This window comes from Sarcophilus harrisii, chromosome 4 (assembly GCF_902635505.1).
Source record: "Sarcophilus harrisii chromosome 4, mSarHar1.11, whole genome shotgun sequence".
In the NCBI taxonomy this organism is placed as follows: domain Eukaryota; kingdom Metazoa; phylum Chordata; class Mammalia; order Dasyuromorphia; family Dasyuridae; genus Sarcophilus; species Sarcophilus harrisii.
Window position 1 is genome coordinate 72,476,299 of NC_045429.1, and position 14,025 is coordinate 72,490,323.

At 39.4% G+C, this 14,025-nt stretch overlaps 2 protein-coding genes across 8 annotated transcripts in view; one reads left to right on the forward strand and one right to left on the reverse strand.

The window, feature by feature from the left end:
* Positions 1 to 8,031, forward strand: part of SMG7 (SMG7 nonsense mediated mRNA decay factor) — a 91,074-nt gene extending 83,043 nt beyond the window's left edge. For 4 of the 7 annotated variants that reach the window (XM_031937016.1, XM_031937017.1, XM_023501819.2 and 1 more), the window contains exons 18-23: positions 142 to 291; positions 2,519 to 2,599; positions 3,170 to 3,329; positions 4,837 to 5,007; positions 5,119 to 5,267; positions 5,694 to 8,031. In XM_031937016.1, coding sequence (XP_031792876.1) covers positions 142 to 291; positions 2,519 to 2,599; positions 3,170 to 3,329; positions 4,837 to 5,007; positions 5,119 to 5,267; positions 5,694 to 5,807 — 825 coding nt within the window. In that variant the 3' untranslated portion in view covers positions 5,808 to 8,031. The remainder of the gene's footprint in view (positions 1 to 141; positions 292 to 2,518; positions 2,600 to 3,169; positions 3,330 to 4,836; positions 5,008 to 5,118; positions 5,268 to 5,693) is intronic. The other 3 variants (XM_012547723.3, XM_012547725.3, XM_023501818.2) reach the window with 2 other exon arrangements.
* A 784-nt stretch (positions 8,032 to 8,815) lies between these two features.
* Positions 8,816 to 14,025, reverse strand: part of NCF2 (neutrophil cytosolic factor 2) — a 43,177-nt gene continuing 37,967 nt past the window's right edge. The window contains exon 15 of the mRNA XM_012547726.3: positions 8,816 to 10,020. Within this exon, the coding sequence (XP_012403180.1) occupies positions 9,908 to 10,020 (113 nt within the window). The 3' untranslated portion in view covers positions 8,816 to 9,907. The remainder of the gene's footprint in view (positions 10,021 to 14,025) is intronic.

Sequence of the window (14,025 nt, forward strand, 5' to 3'; positions counted from 1 at the left end):
AAAAACCTTGTTTTCAGTTTCTTCTTTCTTTCCCCTTAATCCTGTCTCCATTTCAACCAATGTTCTTGCTCAAACCACTCCTCTTCTCTGCTTTTCTCCTTCTCCCTTACTGCATCTCACTGTGCTCCTTTCTGTCACTAGGACCCCAAGAGCTCCCCTCTGCTTCCTCCGGACCTGTTAAAGAGTCTGGCTGCCTTGGAGGAAGAGGAAGAGCTGATTTTTTCTAATCCTCCTGATCTTTACCCAGCTCTGCTGGGGCCTCTCGCCTCTCTTCCTGGACGAAGCCTCTTTGTATGTATTTGACATAATTCTGCTGCTGCTTGCTCTAACGCTGACTCCTTTTCTGAGACTTTATTTGAAATCCATAAAGATTGAGATTTCTTCTTCCTTGGGTTTCTAAACAGCACTTCTTTATTATCCTTATACCTAGGAAGGAGAGAAAGCATGGAAACAAGTTTCTAACTCAAAATCCCCCCTAAATATTCAATTCACCTGTAGCTTGAATAAGGAAATATTTAAAGTGGGCATGACATCCACAAAGAATTATTATAGTCCTTCACATGCAGGCATGACATTGCAAAGCAGTTTCACTATTTAGTTGGCAATTATACCTTGGATTCCCAGAAACTCAAAGTTTATTTTTTTACTCTTATTGAGGGAAAGTAATATTCTTGAAATGTACTCATATGTCACAGGAAATTTGTGATTTATTCTGGACCAAAAAGGGTATGAATTTAGAATGTTTGGAATAGAGAAGTCTACAGTAGTTGCATATGTGAGGATTTTCTTCCTATCTAGCTGCTTAATTTTTTTTGGGGGGGGGGGGGGGGGGGAGGAGGAGAGAGGGAAGAAGGACTCAAGTCAGACTCATTCCTAAACAGAATCGGGGGACAGGGGGAGGCACTGTGTGGCGAGGCACAAACATGTGAAATAGTTCTATTTGTAAATACTAAGTATAATTGGGTACATGGCAAGCTTCTATAATGGTAAACAGCTGTAGATTAAAATCAATTTAATCAATTCATGAGATCTTTATTTTTCAAAAGTTTATCTCCACACAGTTTCTAGGGGAAAGAGTTGTAGAGTTATTTGTCAAATAGATGTATATTCAGGGACAATATATGGTTCTAAACACTCATTAAACTTCTTAATGTTTGTTGTCATTTTGGAGAGTTGGGAGTGTAAAGCACAAATCTCCATATTCACCCATATAAAAATGACAGTTTTAAGTAAAAGATTGAGCCCTACTTGTTTGCCTTTCCCATAGGCCAGGAACAATAAAGGCAAGGGCTATTTAAACAAATGATTTTGATCCCATTAAAGGTGAGACTTCATACCATTGGTTCTGCTCCTCACCCTGAAAACTGCTAAAGAATTATTCTCACTGAAGTGATAGAGTATTTTCAGTTCCTCTTTGTTTGTCTGTTGTTATGGTAGCAGTTTTTAGGATAGCAAGAAAAAGCAATTAGCCATGAAGCAAATATGTATGCACCCCATAACCTAGAGAGTAAGGTTAGGAGATGTCCTGTCATGAGATTCTCCATTCTTTTTCCTCTACTTTTGTTTTCCTATTCTTTCTCTAAATACCAGACCTTTCTGTTCATTTGTTTCGTAGTGGTTGTCATCCTTTTTTAGCCAAGTAATCAGGAAGGGTTGAGATGAATGTGTTCTTAATTTATTTTGTTGAGTCCCTACTTGATCACCTTTTAATGCATCCTTTCCATGACATTTGAAACAAATACTTTTGGAACCCAAAAGTCTTTACCAGTTTATTCTGTACTTGTTACTTGATGATGCTTTCAATCTGAAAATACCTTGCATATAGGTGCTTGATAAATATTGACTTGGTATATATCCAGTGAAATTGGATTATTTTTTTATTTTATTAAAAATATGACTGTCAGGTTTGGCCTAATTTTTAGCTCTTGTTTTTATTTGTTGAGCTTATTTAGTTAACCTCTAAAGAGACACTGGCAAATTTAATGAAGGTGATCCTTTTTTTCAGTCATTAATAATAATGCTATTTGCTAAAAACTCAAGTGAACCAAAAAGTTATGGAGTAATTCATTGTAGACTAAAGTATTAATTAAAAAGGGGTGGTTGTTTTCTTGAAAATATTCCATATTGTCCTCTTTTAGGTACCTGATGAGGTACCCATATTTGAAGTATGACTTTGATATTTGCCAAGAACTTAGTGCTAGATTAAATCATCTGAAGTGTGAAGTTATATTTTGCTTTCAAGTAGTGGGAGGAAACAGTCTGTCTTTGAGTTAGTCTTCAGCTATGATATTATTGCATATGTTGGTGTCAAATCATTGATTTAGTTCTTTATGGTAAGATCTTCTAATTGTTCACAATTTTTCTTTGTGGACATTAGGCCTATGGTAAGATAGATGGGATATCCATATTGTGATGATGTGGTAGCTTTTGACTTCCGCTCAGTAACATTGTAAGACTAATAAGGGGAAAAAATGCAAGAACTAACTTGATGAAATCTTTCCTTTTTTGGTCTCTGAAGAAGTCCCTGTTGGAGAAACCCTCAGAGCTCATGTCTCATTCTTCTTCTTTCCTATCCCTCACTGGCTTCTCTCTCAATCAGGTAAGCTAACAGTTAAGAAATCTGTTTGCATGCTCTAGATAACAGCTTGTAATTTAGGATGATAGATTTCAAACCATTGTAGTACAATTTAGAATCCTAACTTTTGTTTATTCAATTTTTCATTTTTCATATTTTTTCCTTCTTCGTTTGATCATCTTCTAGAAGTTTATTCTAGCTTCTCAACCTTCTCTATACCTTCCCTGTTTGGACCAAGTTAGAGATTCTCATTGAACTTCTGAGAGTACTTTGGCAGTTCTCATTAATGTCACACTTGTAATTATGGCTTTTTTCCACAGTCAAAGAATTCACTTAATTGACTCTTGTGGCTGGATGGTTCTTCTCATGATGGAAGCCAGGGATATGAAAAAAAAAAAGGAAAAATATAATTATCCAGAAAAATAGTTAAATTTGTGGGGACCAGTGTGTCAGGGTTTTTGAACATACGATAAATATATTCATTCAAGAAAGTGTATTTTTTTTAAAACTTAGAAATGGCTTTCAAGGAAATTAATATTATATCTTGAAAATCTTATAGTGTTTTCATAATTTAGTCTCTGTTTTTAATCACAGGAAAGATACCCAAATAGCAGCATGTTCAATGAAGTATATGGTAAAAACCTAAGTACCAGTGGAAAAGCAGAAGTTAATCCCTCAATGACCCATCAAGAAACATCATTGTACTCTCTCTTTGAAGGGACACCGTGGTCTCCATCCCTTCCTGCCAGTTCAGGTAAGAAATATGATTTTATTACAGAGATCTTGTATTTCATGTACACATTGAGCTATTTAGAAACTGTATTTATTACATAATTAAACTGTTTTGTAGTTTTATACAAAAATAGTTACGAGATTCAAGTAAGATGGGGTCATTTTAAAAGAAGTCTCCCTGAAACTGAAAGGTACCTGATAGGTTCTCTTACATAGCAAAATCAAGTGAAAGCCAGCAATGCATTTTTTTAAGCATCTCCTATTATTCAGACAGTACTTAAGTCTGGGAATACACAGATCAAAAAAGAGGGGGCAGGGAGGAGGGGAGAGTAGGACCCATTGCCTGCTTTCAGAGAACCAGTATGTAATTGAAGGAGACAGAATCTCCATTTCTAAATATTTACAAAATAAATTGAGGATTTTTTTTTTTTTTTTTTTTTTTTTTTTTTTTTTTGGAGGGAGGCTCCTACAGCTGGGGGAAATTGGGAAAGAGCTCAAATAGAAAGTCAGATTGGAGCTGAGCCTAACTGGTTCAGTGGCTAGAGCTCTAGACCTGGAGTCAGGGAGACCAAAGTTTAAATCTGGACTCAAGACATTTCATAGCTGTGTGATCGTGATCATCCTGGGCAAGTCATTTAATTCTGTTGGCCTTAATTTCTTCCTCTGTGAAATGAGCTGGAAAAGGAAATAGCCAACCACTTCACAATCTTTACAAAGAAAATCCCAAATGGACTCACAAAACAACTGAATAAAAGAGAGAAACGTAGATACTCCTACTGACTTCTCAGGACTAGCCAAGAATTTATTAAATCTCTAGAAGGTATAAAGTCAGGAGAATTGTTTGACTCCCTGGTCCTGTCTTTCCTGATAGCCAAGGGAGTGATTGGCTAGACATGTAGTTAAAGATAAATTACTCATATTTTGAGTTATTTGTACACAGTTTGAATAATAGGGCATTTCAGATGTCATTCCTCTTTTGTGGTTGTGAATACTGAGTGCTTTACATAAAGAATTGCTCTTAAAACTAAAGAAATACCAAATCTATTCTAATCTAACATTTCTATTATATTCATATTGTGTGTGAGAGAGAGAGAGTGTGTGTGTGTGTGTGTGTTGATGTTTATATTATATCTACATAGGACATATTTCAATCTATCTATAGATTTCTGGTAAGACAAGCTTGTTTGATGTTTTCTTAGACCACTTCTTCAGAATCAGTCAAATTATTTAGGTAGGATGTGTTCTGGAGGTTTCTAAGTGAAAGTTGTTCCACCCAAAGAGTGGAAGATACAAGAGTGTAATACCTCTAGGATGTCCTTGAGAATAGGACCAGTTGCATCTGATCATTTCCTTGCTTTTGAAATGAAGTAATCGGGTTTAACCTGCTCCTTTCCTTATTCCTAGTCCCCCAAGACCTGTGGGTATTTATGCAATGATTTAAGTGCTCAGATATGTGGGAAAATTTAGATCATGTTATGTTTGTGAAATACTTAAATTCTGTAGTTTCCTTTATTATTATTTTTTAATAGATCATTCAACACCAGCCAGCCAGTCTCCTCACTCTTCTAACCCGAGTAGTCTGCCAAGTTCTCCTCCAACACACAACCATAATTCTGTTCCATTCTCCAATTTTGGACCCATCGGAACTCCAGATAATAGGGATAGGAGGATTGCAGATCGTTGGAAAACAGATAAACCAGGTTAGAACTGATTTTCATTGCTAATGACATAACTAAAGAACCATGATTGTGATCTTCCTCACCTTCTGGCAAAAAATAAAACTCTTGAACTCAATTCTTTTTTCACTCTAGCTATGGGTGGATTTGGCTTTGATTATCTTCCAGCCACATCCTCAGCCTCTGAGACAAGCTGGCACCAGGCCAGCACTCCGAGTGGAACCTGGACAGGCCATGGCCCTTCTATGGAGGATTCTTCCGCTGTTCTTATGGAAAGCTTAAAGGTGAGTAGATTTGAGGAATGCAAATTGATCTGGTGGATTTTTTGCAGACAGATACTGGAGGAGTTGATGTAAAGCACATGTATGGAAATGTTGGGGGAACTGGTGACGTTTCATGAGTCTCTTGAACGGGCAAGTTTCCTGTTGGGAAATGTCATTAGTGGCGAGGTGGGATGAGGAGAGAAACAGTAAAGGTTTTCCTCTCATCCCAAGTTTGAGGGGGAACATTTTGTCTAAAATCCTCCTGTTGTTATCCAAGGGCAGTTCTGAGGCTCCTGAGGGAGTTTTCTCTTTGGATCAGCACTCCCAAAGATCATTCTCTGCTGCTGGATGGGGCTGTCAGGTGGTCTTTTCCTTGGTCACTGTAAATCACAGTGGGCCTGAGCCTTGGGGGTTTCCTGTTTGGCTAATGAGGGCTGTGTTTTTCAGTCTATCTGGTCCAGTTCCATGATGCACCCTGGACCTTCCGCCCTGGAGCAGCTGTTGATGCAGCAGAAGCAGAAGCAGCAGCGTGGACAAGGCACCCTGAACCCGCCGCACTGAGGCCAAGTTGGTGACCCTGGTGAACCAAGGCTCCATGAACCGTGGCATGTTGGGTTTGCAGGACTGGCCCACACAGGAACCTGCGGGTGGCAGCCCTCTTTTCTGTTTCTCGCTGTGGAGAGGGTGTAAGTGTTCCACCAGCCCGCTGAGTGTGCACGAAATGTTCGCAGTGCAACAACAAAAAACATCAGGAACTCTCCCGTTCCCCTGGGGCCCACCGGGAGGGAGAGAGGAACTGCTGTTTGTCTCACTCGGTTACCTGATATCACCGCCTCTCACCTTCTCCATCGTGCATGTCCCCAGCCACATGGGAAGGGAAAGCTGAGAACGAAAGGCAGAAGGGAGAAGCCAATGGGAACTTCTCAATCCTTTTTTCCTCTTTGGGGAATAAAATAGGAATCCATTAATGATTGCTTTGCTGACTGAGAATGTAGTTAAAATTATTCCTAAACATCTTTATTATTATTACTCTCAGTAGTAAAAGATCACACTGAATTCTTCCATACACAGATGTGCTTGTAGTCAGTGTGTAGCAATGAAAACCTCGTTCACTGCTCGTGTCCGAGGTAGGTGGTGACAGGATGGGGGAACGTGTCTCCTCAGCCAGGGGAAGTGTTTCCAGAAGGAGAGTACATGACCTCACCTTTCACTCAGAAAGCTCTGGCTGGCCCTTTCGTGGCCTGGAGGATCCAGCAGGAAATGCCCTTCACTCTGTTGGTACTCCGAGTTTCAATCGGGGACACAGTGTGTGTACTGGGGCTGTGCTGGGCAAGCAGGTGACTGCTGTAGGGTTTTAAATTAACGTTTTTGATTCCTGTACATTTTACAGTAGCATAGCAAGCAATCTCACCGAAGCCAGGCTAGTCTGTCCATTCATGGCCTGACCCATTTTAATAGGTAGTAGAAGCTTTCAGTGTGGTTTTTTTTCCCGTTTTGTTTTTGTTTCCCCATCCTATTCACCTACTCTTCCTCCCACCCCCCGAATTTCTCCCTTTACCCTATGCTGGATGCTAGTAGTTTTTATTCCTAACGTACAACATCTCACCAAGAAGCAGCATGGGGTCCAGCAGTTGGGGGCCCACCCCAGAAGACGGTCCAGATAGGCAGGAAGCAGCAGCATATGCACAGCCAACCAAGGGGCACAGGCCCAGCTGCCCAGGCCCCTGCACAGCGCCACTCCCCAACCTTCCAGCTCCAGAGTGAAATTCAAGGCACCATGGACACATGCATCTCGGGTGCACAGAAGAGAACAACGCAGTCCATTTTGGAAAAGGCGCAAAGAAAGGGAAATAAACTTTTTATTTGATATTTATTCGGGGGAAAGAAGACTGGAAATTTTCTCATGTAGGAAAAAAAAAGGACAACAATTCTGTCAGTCATTTCCTGGAAAAGTAATATTTTATGGGAAAATTATGGAAACAATCTAAATGTCCAATTGCTGTGCTGGTGATAAGATTTTTTTTTCTGGGTTTTTTTTTTTTTGTTTTTTTTTTTCCTTTTTTCAGTGTGTGAGGGTGTCTGTGTGCTTGCACACTCACACTCGTGTAGGTATGAGGTAATTCAGGACCTCGGAGCTGGGACATAGCTGCAGAGCAGAGCACAGCCAGGAGCCCGGGCATCACGCGTGCCTGAGCAGAGGGGCGGGGTGCACAGCGCTCATCCCTGGGAACGGTTGGATTCCCCTGGCACTTGCAGCATTAGCACTCTCTGAGTTTGACATGGTGTTTTGTTTTTATTTTTGAAAGGTCTCCAAAAGGGTAAAAGCCCCTACCCCAGTGGCAGTATGAAAACCTTCCGTGCTTCTCTCCAGCCCTTCCCTCTCTCTGCCTCTTCCTTTTCTCTTCCCCCTGCCCACCTTACCCCAGTTTGTGTGTTTGAGCTGTGCATCCAGGCAGCTGCAACATTCCAGTGTTTGAAATGTCACTGACTCTTGCACCCTAGACAAGCTAACCAGGTTCACCATCTCACTCCCGCCAGTGCCCTAAGTCCTAGCCACAGTCCCATTTCTGCATGAGAATCTGGTGTTCGGAATGTTTTCTGGTTCTTGGGGTGGGGTTCCCCATCCTACCATACTCATTGTGGAGTAATGAGAAGGGGAGGGGACCCCCAGCAGAAACTGGTTTGTGTAGTAAGCTTTCTTTTGTGTTTTTGTCTGTCTGTGCAAGACATGCAGCTGCTGAAAATCAGCTTTGCCTTTAATTAAACCATGTTCTCTCCAACCAGACCTGTGTGTAGATTGCATTTTTTTCTACCTTAGAAATTAAGTATATTTAAAGCCAACATTTCTAATCATCTACCATTAACATAGACTTTAAAAAGAGCAAAATAAAATGCCATGAGGTGGTTTTTCTGGGGGAAAACAAAAAGGGTCACAGCCTGAATGTACACAAATGTTGGACCTGCTTTAACTAAATCCAAGGAGCATAATGGATGTGTAAAAGACTGTTTTTTTTTTTTTTTCAACTAATTCCCTTTGGGATGACTTAAGTAAAAGTCAGGAATCCACAAATTAGATCCATGTTCTTGCTTTAAAGTTTAAAGGGGAGACTTCTGTGTCTGATTAGGTCAAGATACTTAACCCCTATGGGACTTTGTTTTTTTAAGAAGGGATTGAAACTATTTATGTCTCCAAAGTCTTTGCCAATTTTAAAAATTACCTTTTTTATTTTTATTTTTTTAAACAGAAATATGCCTCTCTATTTCCCTAAATAAGATCTACGGCACAATGTTAGTGTAGAAGCTTTGAGTTGTTCTTACAGTTAGGATCTCACTTTTCAAGCCAAGATGACATGTAGTTTGAACCAGAATTACCCTTTTTTCCTAGCCTAATGATTGAATCACAATAACGTGAATGCCTCCCTTTTTTGGCACTGTTGATTTACTTCTGAATTTGCTTCTTAGATTACAAACACCTTTGTAACTCAGAAAAAAAAGTTGATGATAGCTTCAGACCTCAATCAGAAGAAATAAATGAAAAGAGATCAGTAGGCCCAGGCCTTCTGCTCCAGTTTATAGTGCTTCACTTCATTTATTTTAAAACTGTTAGGAAACCAATGTTTTACCATTGTAGTTCATTGAACATGAAAAATTTTCAATGGGATGAGCTTAACAGATTTGAATGAACTCAGCAAGGGAAAACAAATAACATTTAAAAGATGAACATTTTGACTTTCTTAACAAAACCAAGGAAACTAAAATAAAGCTTTATGGGTATGGCAGAAAGAGTGACTGCTGGAAGGAGCTCTGGATGTTTCTTAAGAGTGGGACATCAGTCAGTCTCTCTGAGACTTCTTTGCTCATCACTAAAATGAAGGTAATAGAGAAGCATTGTGGTCACATGGAAAAGTGTGAAATGACTGGGAAGGTGTGGACTGAAATCCCCTCTCCTCTCCTCCAACCCCTCACCTCCCCAGTATTTTTGCCAGCTGTGAGACTAGGCACAAATGTTTATCAAGAGAGAGTCCATAGAACCAGAAGGCGAGGGTTATTTCAGGTCTTTCACTAGAAACATGCTGGTTTTGTGAACCTGAGCTGGTTACTTAATCTCTTCATGGTGTGGTGACCTCTAAGACTCTTAGGTGGCAGAGGGGGTGCCAACTTGCACTAATAGATTTTCCTCACCTAGGATTCCCTGTGACATTGACAACACAAGTGTTCAATTCCCTATCTCATGCTTGTACAAGCTACTTCTGAAGAAGGTGCTTTGTACATTTTAATATAAGGATTTTAACCTCGATTACTCTGGCTTCCTGAGAATTGCTTTCTTTTTACTGCTTGACTAATAGAGCCTTCCATATATTTGAACCTTCAGGAACCTGGCTTGATACTTAACACCCTCGTGGACTAAGAGATGCTAGCAATTGATGTTGTGAAACAAGGACTCCGTGTGTTTTGATCAGATCAAATGCCTTGTTCCCTGGAAATTCCACTCGTTATCCAGGTTCCCAAGTGCTAAAGTAACAGGAATTTTAATGGAGAAAAACAACAGATAAAGCTTGACAAGGAAAACAGGTTAACATTCTCCAACTGGCATCGTTCCTCTGGACAACGGTTATCACACATCTTGGAAATGCTCAGAACTCCTTTTCCAACTTCTTTGCCTAGGCTTTTACAGCCTGGCCTTCTGGACCTGTAGCTGCACATTCTTCAACAAAAGCTTTTGGGAAAATGCCCACTTTCCCATTGCATTCTCCTTCCAGCCATTCATCATTCACTAGGGAAAAAAGGTGGAAAAAACATATCATTGAATAGAAACAGGGTGGAGCAATTGCCACATTCAAGTTTTTTACATGTGTTTTGGTCTGAAGTATGTCTTGACTTATAGCAATACAAAGATGGCCCAGATGTGAGAACACGTAGGAAACCCATGGGAACAGAATTCAAGATGCCACAAACTTAATAATAGGGGATAAGATGAAAAATAATGCAAATTGGATAGAAAATAGGTTCAGTTACCTTGTGGATAACCTTGGACAAGCTGCCCTTCTCTGTGAGCCTGTTTCTTCAGCTATAAATATGGCTGTTAGACTAGATATTCTCTGAAGTCCTTTATGAAGTGAGCAACAAATTTTTAAGTGTATTGTTAAAAGCCTGTGTGACATAGTGTTTGAGTAATAAGGTGTTCCTAGCTTTACCAAGATTTAAATTTAGGAGTTCAAGAAATTACTTTTCAAAGGGAAAACGTGGGTTCTTAACCAACACTGAAGAAGAATTTAGTGAAGAATAGATTACTAGTCATGTTTATATTAGAAAAAATTACATTTTATTTCAGCCAGATGCCAAAAAAGTTTTGATTTAGTTAGGTAAGAAATACTCCCCTTAAAAATCAATGGTAACTTATCCTTCATTATAATGCTACCTTTGGGATGTAGACTGTAGGATCCCCTAATAAGTATTCTTTTGGTGCTTATTAAATCAATGTAGGTTTTTTTAGATCTGCCTCATGCCGAAAACAAACATGGCTATCGTTTTTTCTATCACCAGTATTTTCCCCTTTTCCTCATCTTCCCAGAAGCCATCCCATATAAAAATACTTTTAGAGGAAGATAAAGTACCAACAGAACTGATGAATATATATAAAAACTGAAAATATATGCCATGTACCAAAGGGATGGACTTCTCACTGTTGAATTCTTCTTAATGATTATCTCCCAAAGTTCCCCTATCCAATACAGGTACTTCCTTGACAGCAATTCCTGCCATTTCTACCTTCACATGTGAAGCAGTTGGTTGGACAGTTTTTCCCCTGCCCTAGTACTACTGTTTTTAAGTTCTGTCTTCTGATTATCACCATTGCCAACTAAAACAAGGCAGCAGCTAAGCGATCTTGATCCATCTCATCAAACTAACACGGCTCCAAGAAGTGTCCCCAGATACCTTCCCTACCATCTTGTCTCTGGGGCTGTATTTATGTACAGTATCCACTCTTTCTCTTTATTATTACTTCCTAGTCCTCTCCATCCATTTTTCACATCCCAGAAGTCCAGTATTTTAAAATAAGCCAGGGATCCCTGAAATCACCTAGATCAGTCCACACATAAAAAGAATCCCCATTTATAACATGCTCAACAAATGCTGATACAGCTTTTGCTGCAAGAACTCCAACAAGGGGAAAACCCTTATGATCTTTCAAGGTGAACCAGTCCATTTGTGGACAGCTCTGACTAAAATGGTTTTTTTTTTTGCAGTTTTTCCTCATTATTCCTAGTTCTCCCTTCAAGCTCAACAGAATAAGCTCAATCACTTTATATCATACTTTTCCTCTCCTGAATGTTCTCCCAGCTAAATTTATTCATTTGCCTTGAGGAAACCTGTCCATTTCTACCTCCCTCTTTAGCTTGCTTTATTACGATAAAAAAAAAGTCTTAGTGGACAACTTGGAGTACATCATGAGCATCTCAAAGAGCATCACATGCTGCCGGGTCATTAAATAAATTAATAAATTACTTCATGATGACATGCCCTTCCCCAAAAAAGAAAAAGGAAAATTAGAAATGGAGAAATAGAAGCCTTTAGCTTCCACAAAAGTATCAATTTAAGACGATTTTTCCTCAGGAGCAACATTCAAGATGTTTTATTCAAAGTTACTGACTTTTTGTTTGGATTTATACATTTAGCAACCTTCCCTGTAGAAGATAATGACACAGAGAACCAGCCACAGTCCCAAGCAGTGAACTGGCAGAGTGGGGACGGAGACCGGATTTGGTGGCACAAATACCCAAGTTCAAATCCTGCCTCGGGCAGTATCTGACTTCTAGCAGGTCACTAGCCTACTTTAACTTCTGTCCTAGTTTTTCCTCATCTGTAATAGGACAATAACACCTATTGCAAAAGGCTGGTGTGAGGATGAAATGAGATAATACATGAGCTTTGCAAATCTTCGAATATGATGTAAACACCAACTATTAATCTTTCAGTGTTCTCTGCCTTCCTCCCATAAATCATTGATCTGCTTATTTAGTAGGAGTTTCCCCACTCATTCCCAAAATTAATGAAAATAGTTACAGACTCTTAAAACTTCACAAGTTGTGCTAGTTGCTCCAAGAAATAATAGCTTCACAACCTTGCATTGTTCAATGGTTTTTAGTGCATATAAAAAGAACATTAGCAATTTCGATATTTCTATCAATTATAATCTTTCCGTGTGGCTACTGCTTCCCGGAGTTCTAAGGGCTGAGTCCATCCCCATTATCCTGTTTAATTCGTGACTATACCTTCCCATAAAACCTTCAGAAAGGAGTCACCCAGTGGCCTAGAGGTCTTAATATTCCAAGGATACTGGCACAGCCCTCAGGATGTCTGCTTGTTATCCTTTGCCCTTGATACCGATCAAACACATCTTTTCTGAGAATATATTTCCTGACCAATATGTTTTTATGTCGAATAAAGTTTAACTAAATTAACTAGTCAGTTTATGTTTATTAAAACTTAGCTCTGTGAAATAGGTCTGGGATCTCATCACCAATTTAAAAATGAACTCTATGCTTCTGTGTAGATAGAGGACTAATTTTAATTTTGAATAACTACCCAGATAAAAGTTTTGAGATTAAGAGGGAAAAATTAAGGTGTAAACAGGAATAGGGCACTTGTGTTCCTTTTAATTGATGACTTTCTATACAATCAGGTTTCCCTACAATTCTAGTTATTGTACTTAAAAATTCAAAGAATGGGCTCGGGTTTCCCCAGAACTGCCAAAGTGGTCCAAGACAGACAAACATTAAGAGCCCTGATCTGATATTTTCTCTGCAGACAATAGTCTTATTTATTGAAAATGTAGATCATTGTAGTATGAACTAATTTCTACAGTTTCTTTTCACCCCTTTCCCCTATTCTTCAACTCTTAACTCCTATCTGAAGAATTTAGAATGTGCATATAAGAGAGAAGGAGAATCTATCAAAGGATTAAAAAATGGTAACAGGAACTTTGAGATGATCTCCTCCAACTCTCTTGCTTTTCCAGCAGTTACCTCCCTTGGAGCTGTCTGGTCTAAATAGTGTTTATTTACATAGTACTAAAATCCTCCTCTTCTGAAGCCATATTGTGGCCTGGAGGTGACTTTGTGCACTTCCTCAAAGGTTCAAGCAAGCAAGAGGGGCTTTGAACGGGGATGGATCATGGTGGCGGTCTCGGGACCAGAGCTTCCTCATGCAGTCAGCCTCCACAGCCCCAATAACTTGACGACTACAGCCCCCAAACACATTTATATAATATATTAAGACATGTAAACTATTTCCCCCACAATAGCCTTTCAGTACAGGAAATCTGAGTAGCATTCCCACTTTACAGGAAATTAAAAAAAAAAAAAAACATTCAGAGGGATTGTTTTTGCTCATTCACATAAGCCAATAAATAGCAGACAAAATTTGAACTTTGGCCTCCTGAGTGCAGTTTTGGTGTCTTTGCTACTTGCTGAGACTGCCTCTAGCTCCATTATTTCATCCCTATGGGTCCATTCTCCCTAAACATAAGTCACAAAAGTTTATCACCAGAAGCCAACCTTGTGATGAACCTCTGAGTTTAGCTAAGTTGGTCCTCAGATAGGAATCGCCTACTACGAAGAACAAAAATACTGTCAGACCTTTTAGTCCATCAGCCTTCTCTCCCAAGAATTTTTATTTTTAGACAAAGTCCCTCTGAGATTACCAAGTGATACATATCTTTCAGCCTTACAACCACCCTTGAGGTAGATACTACAGACATTATTGTCTCCATTTTACA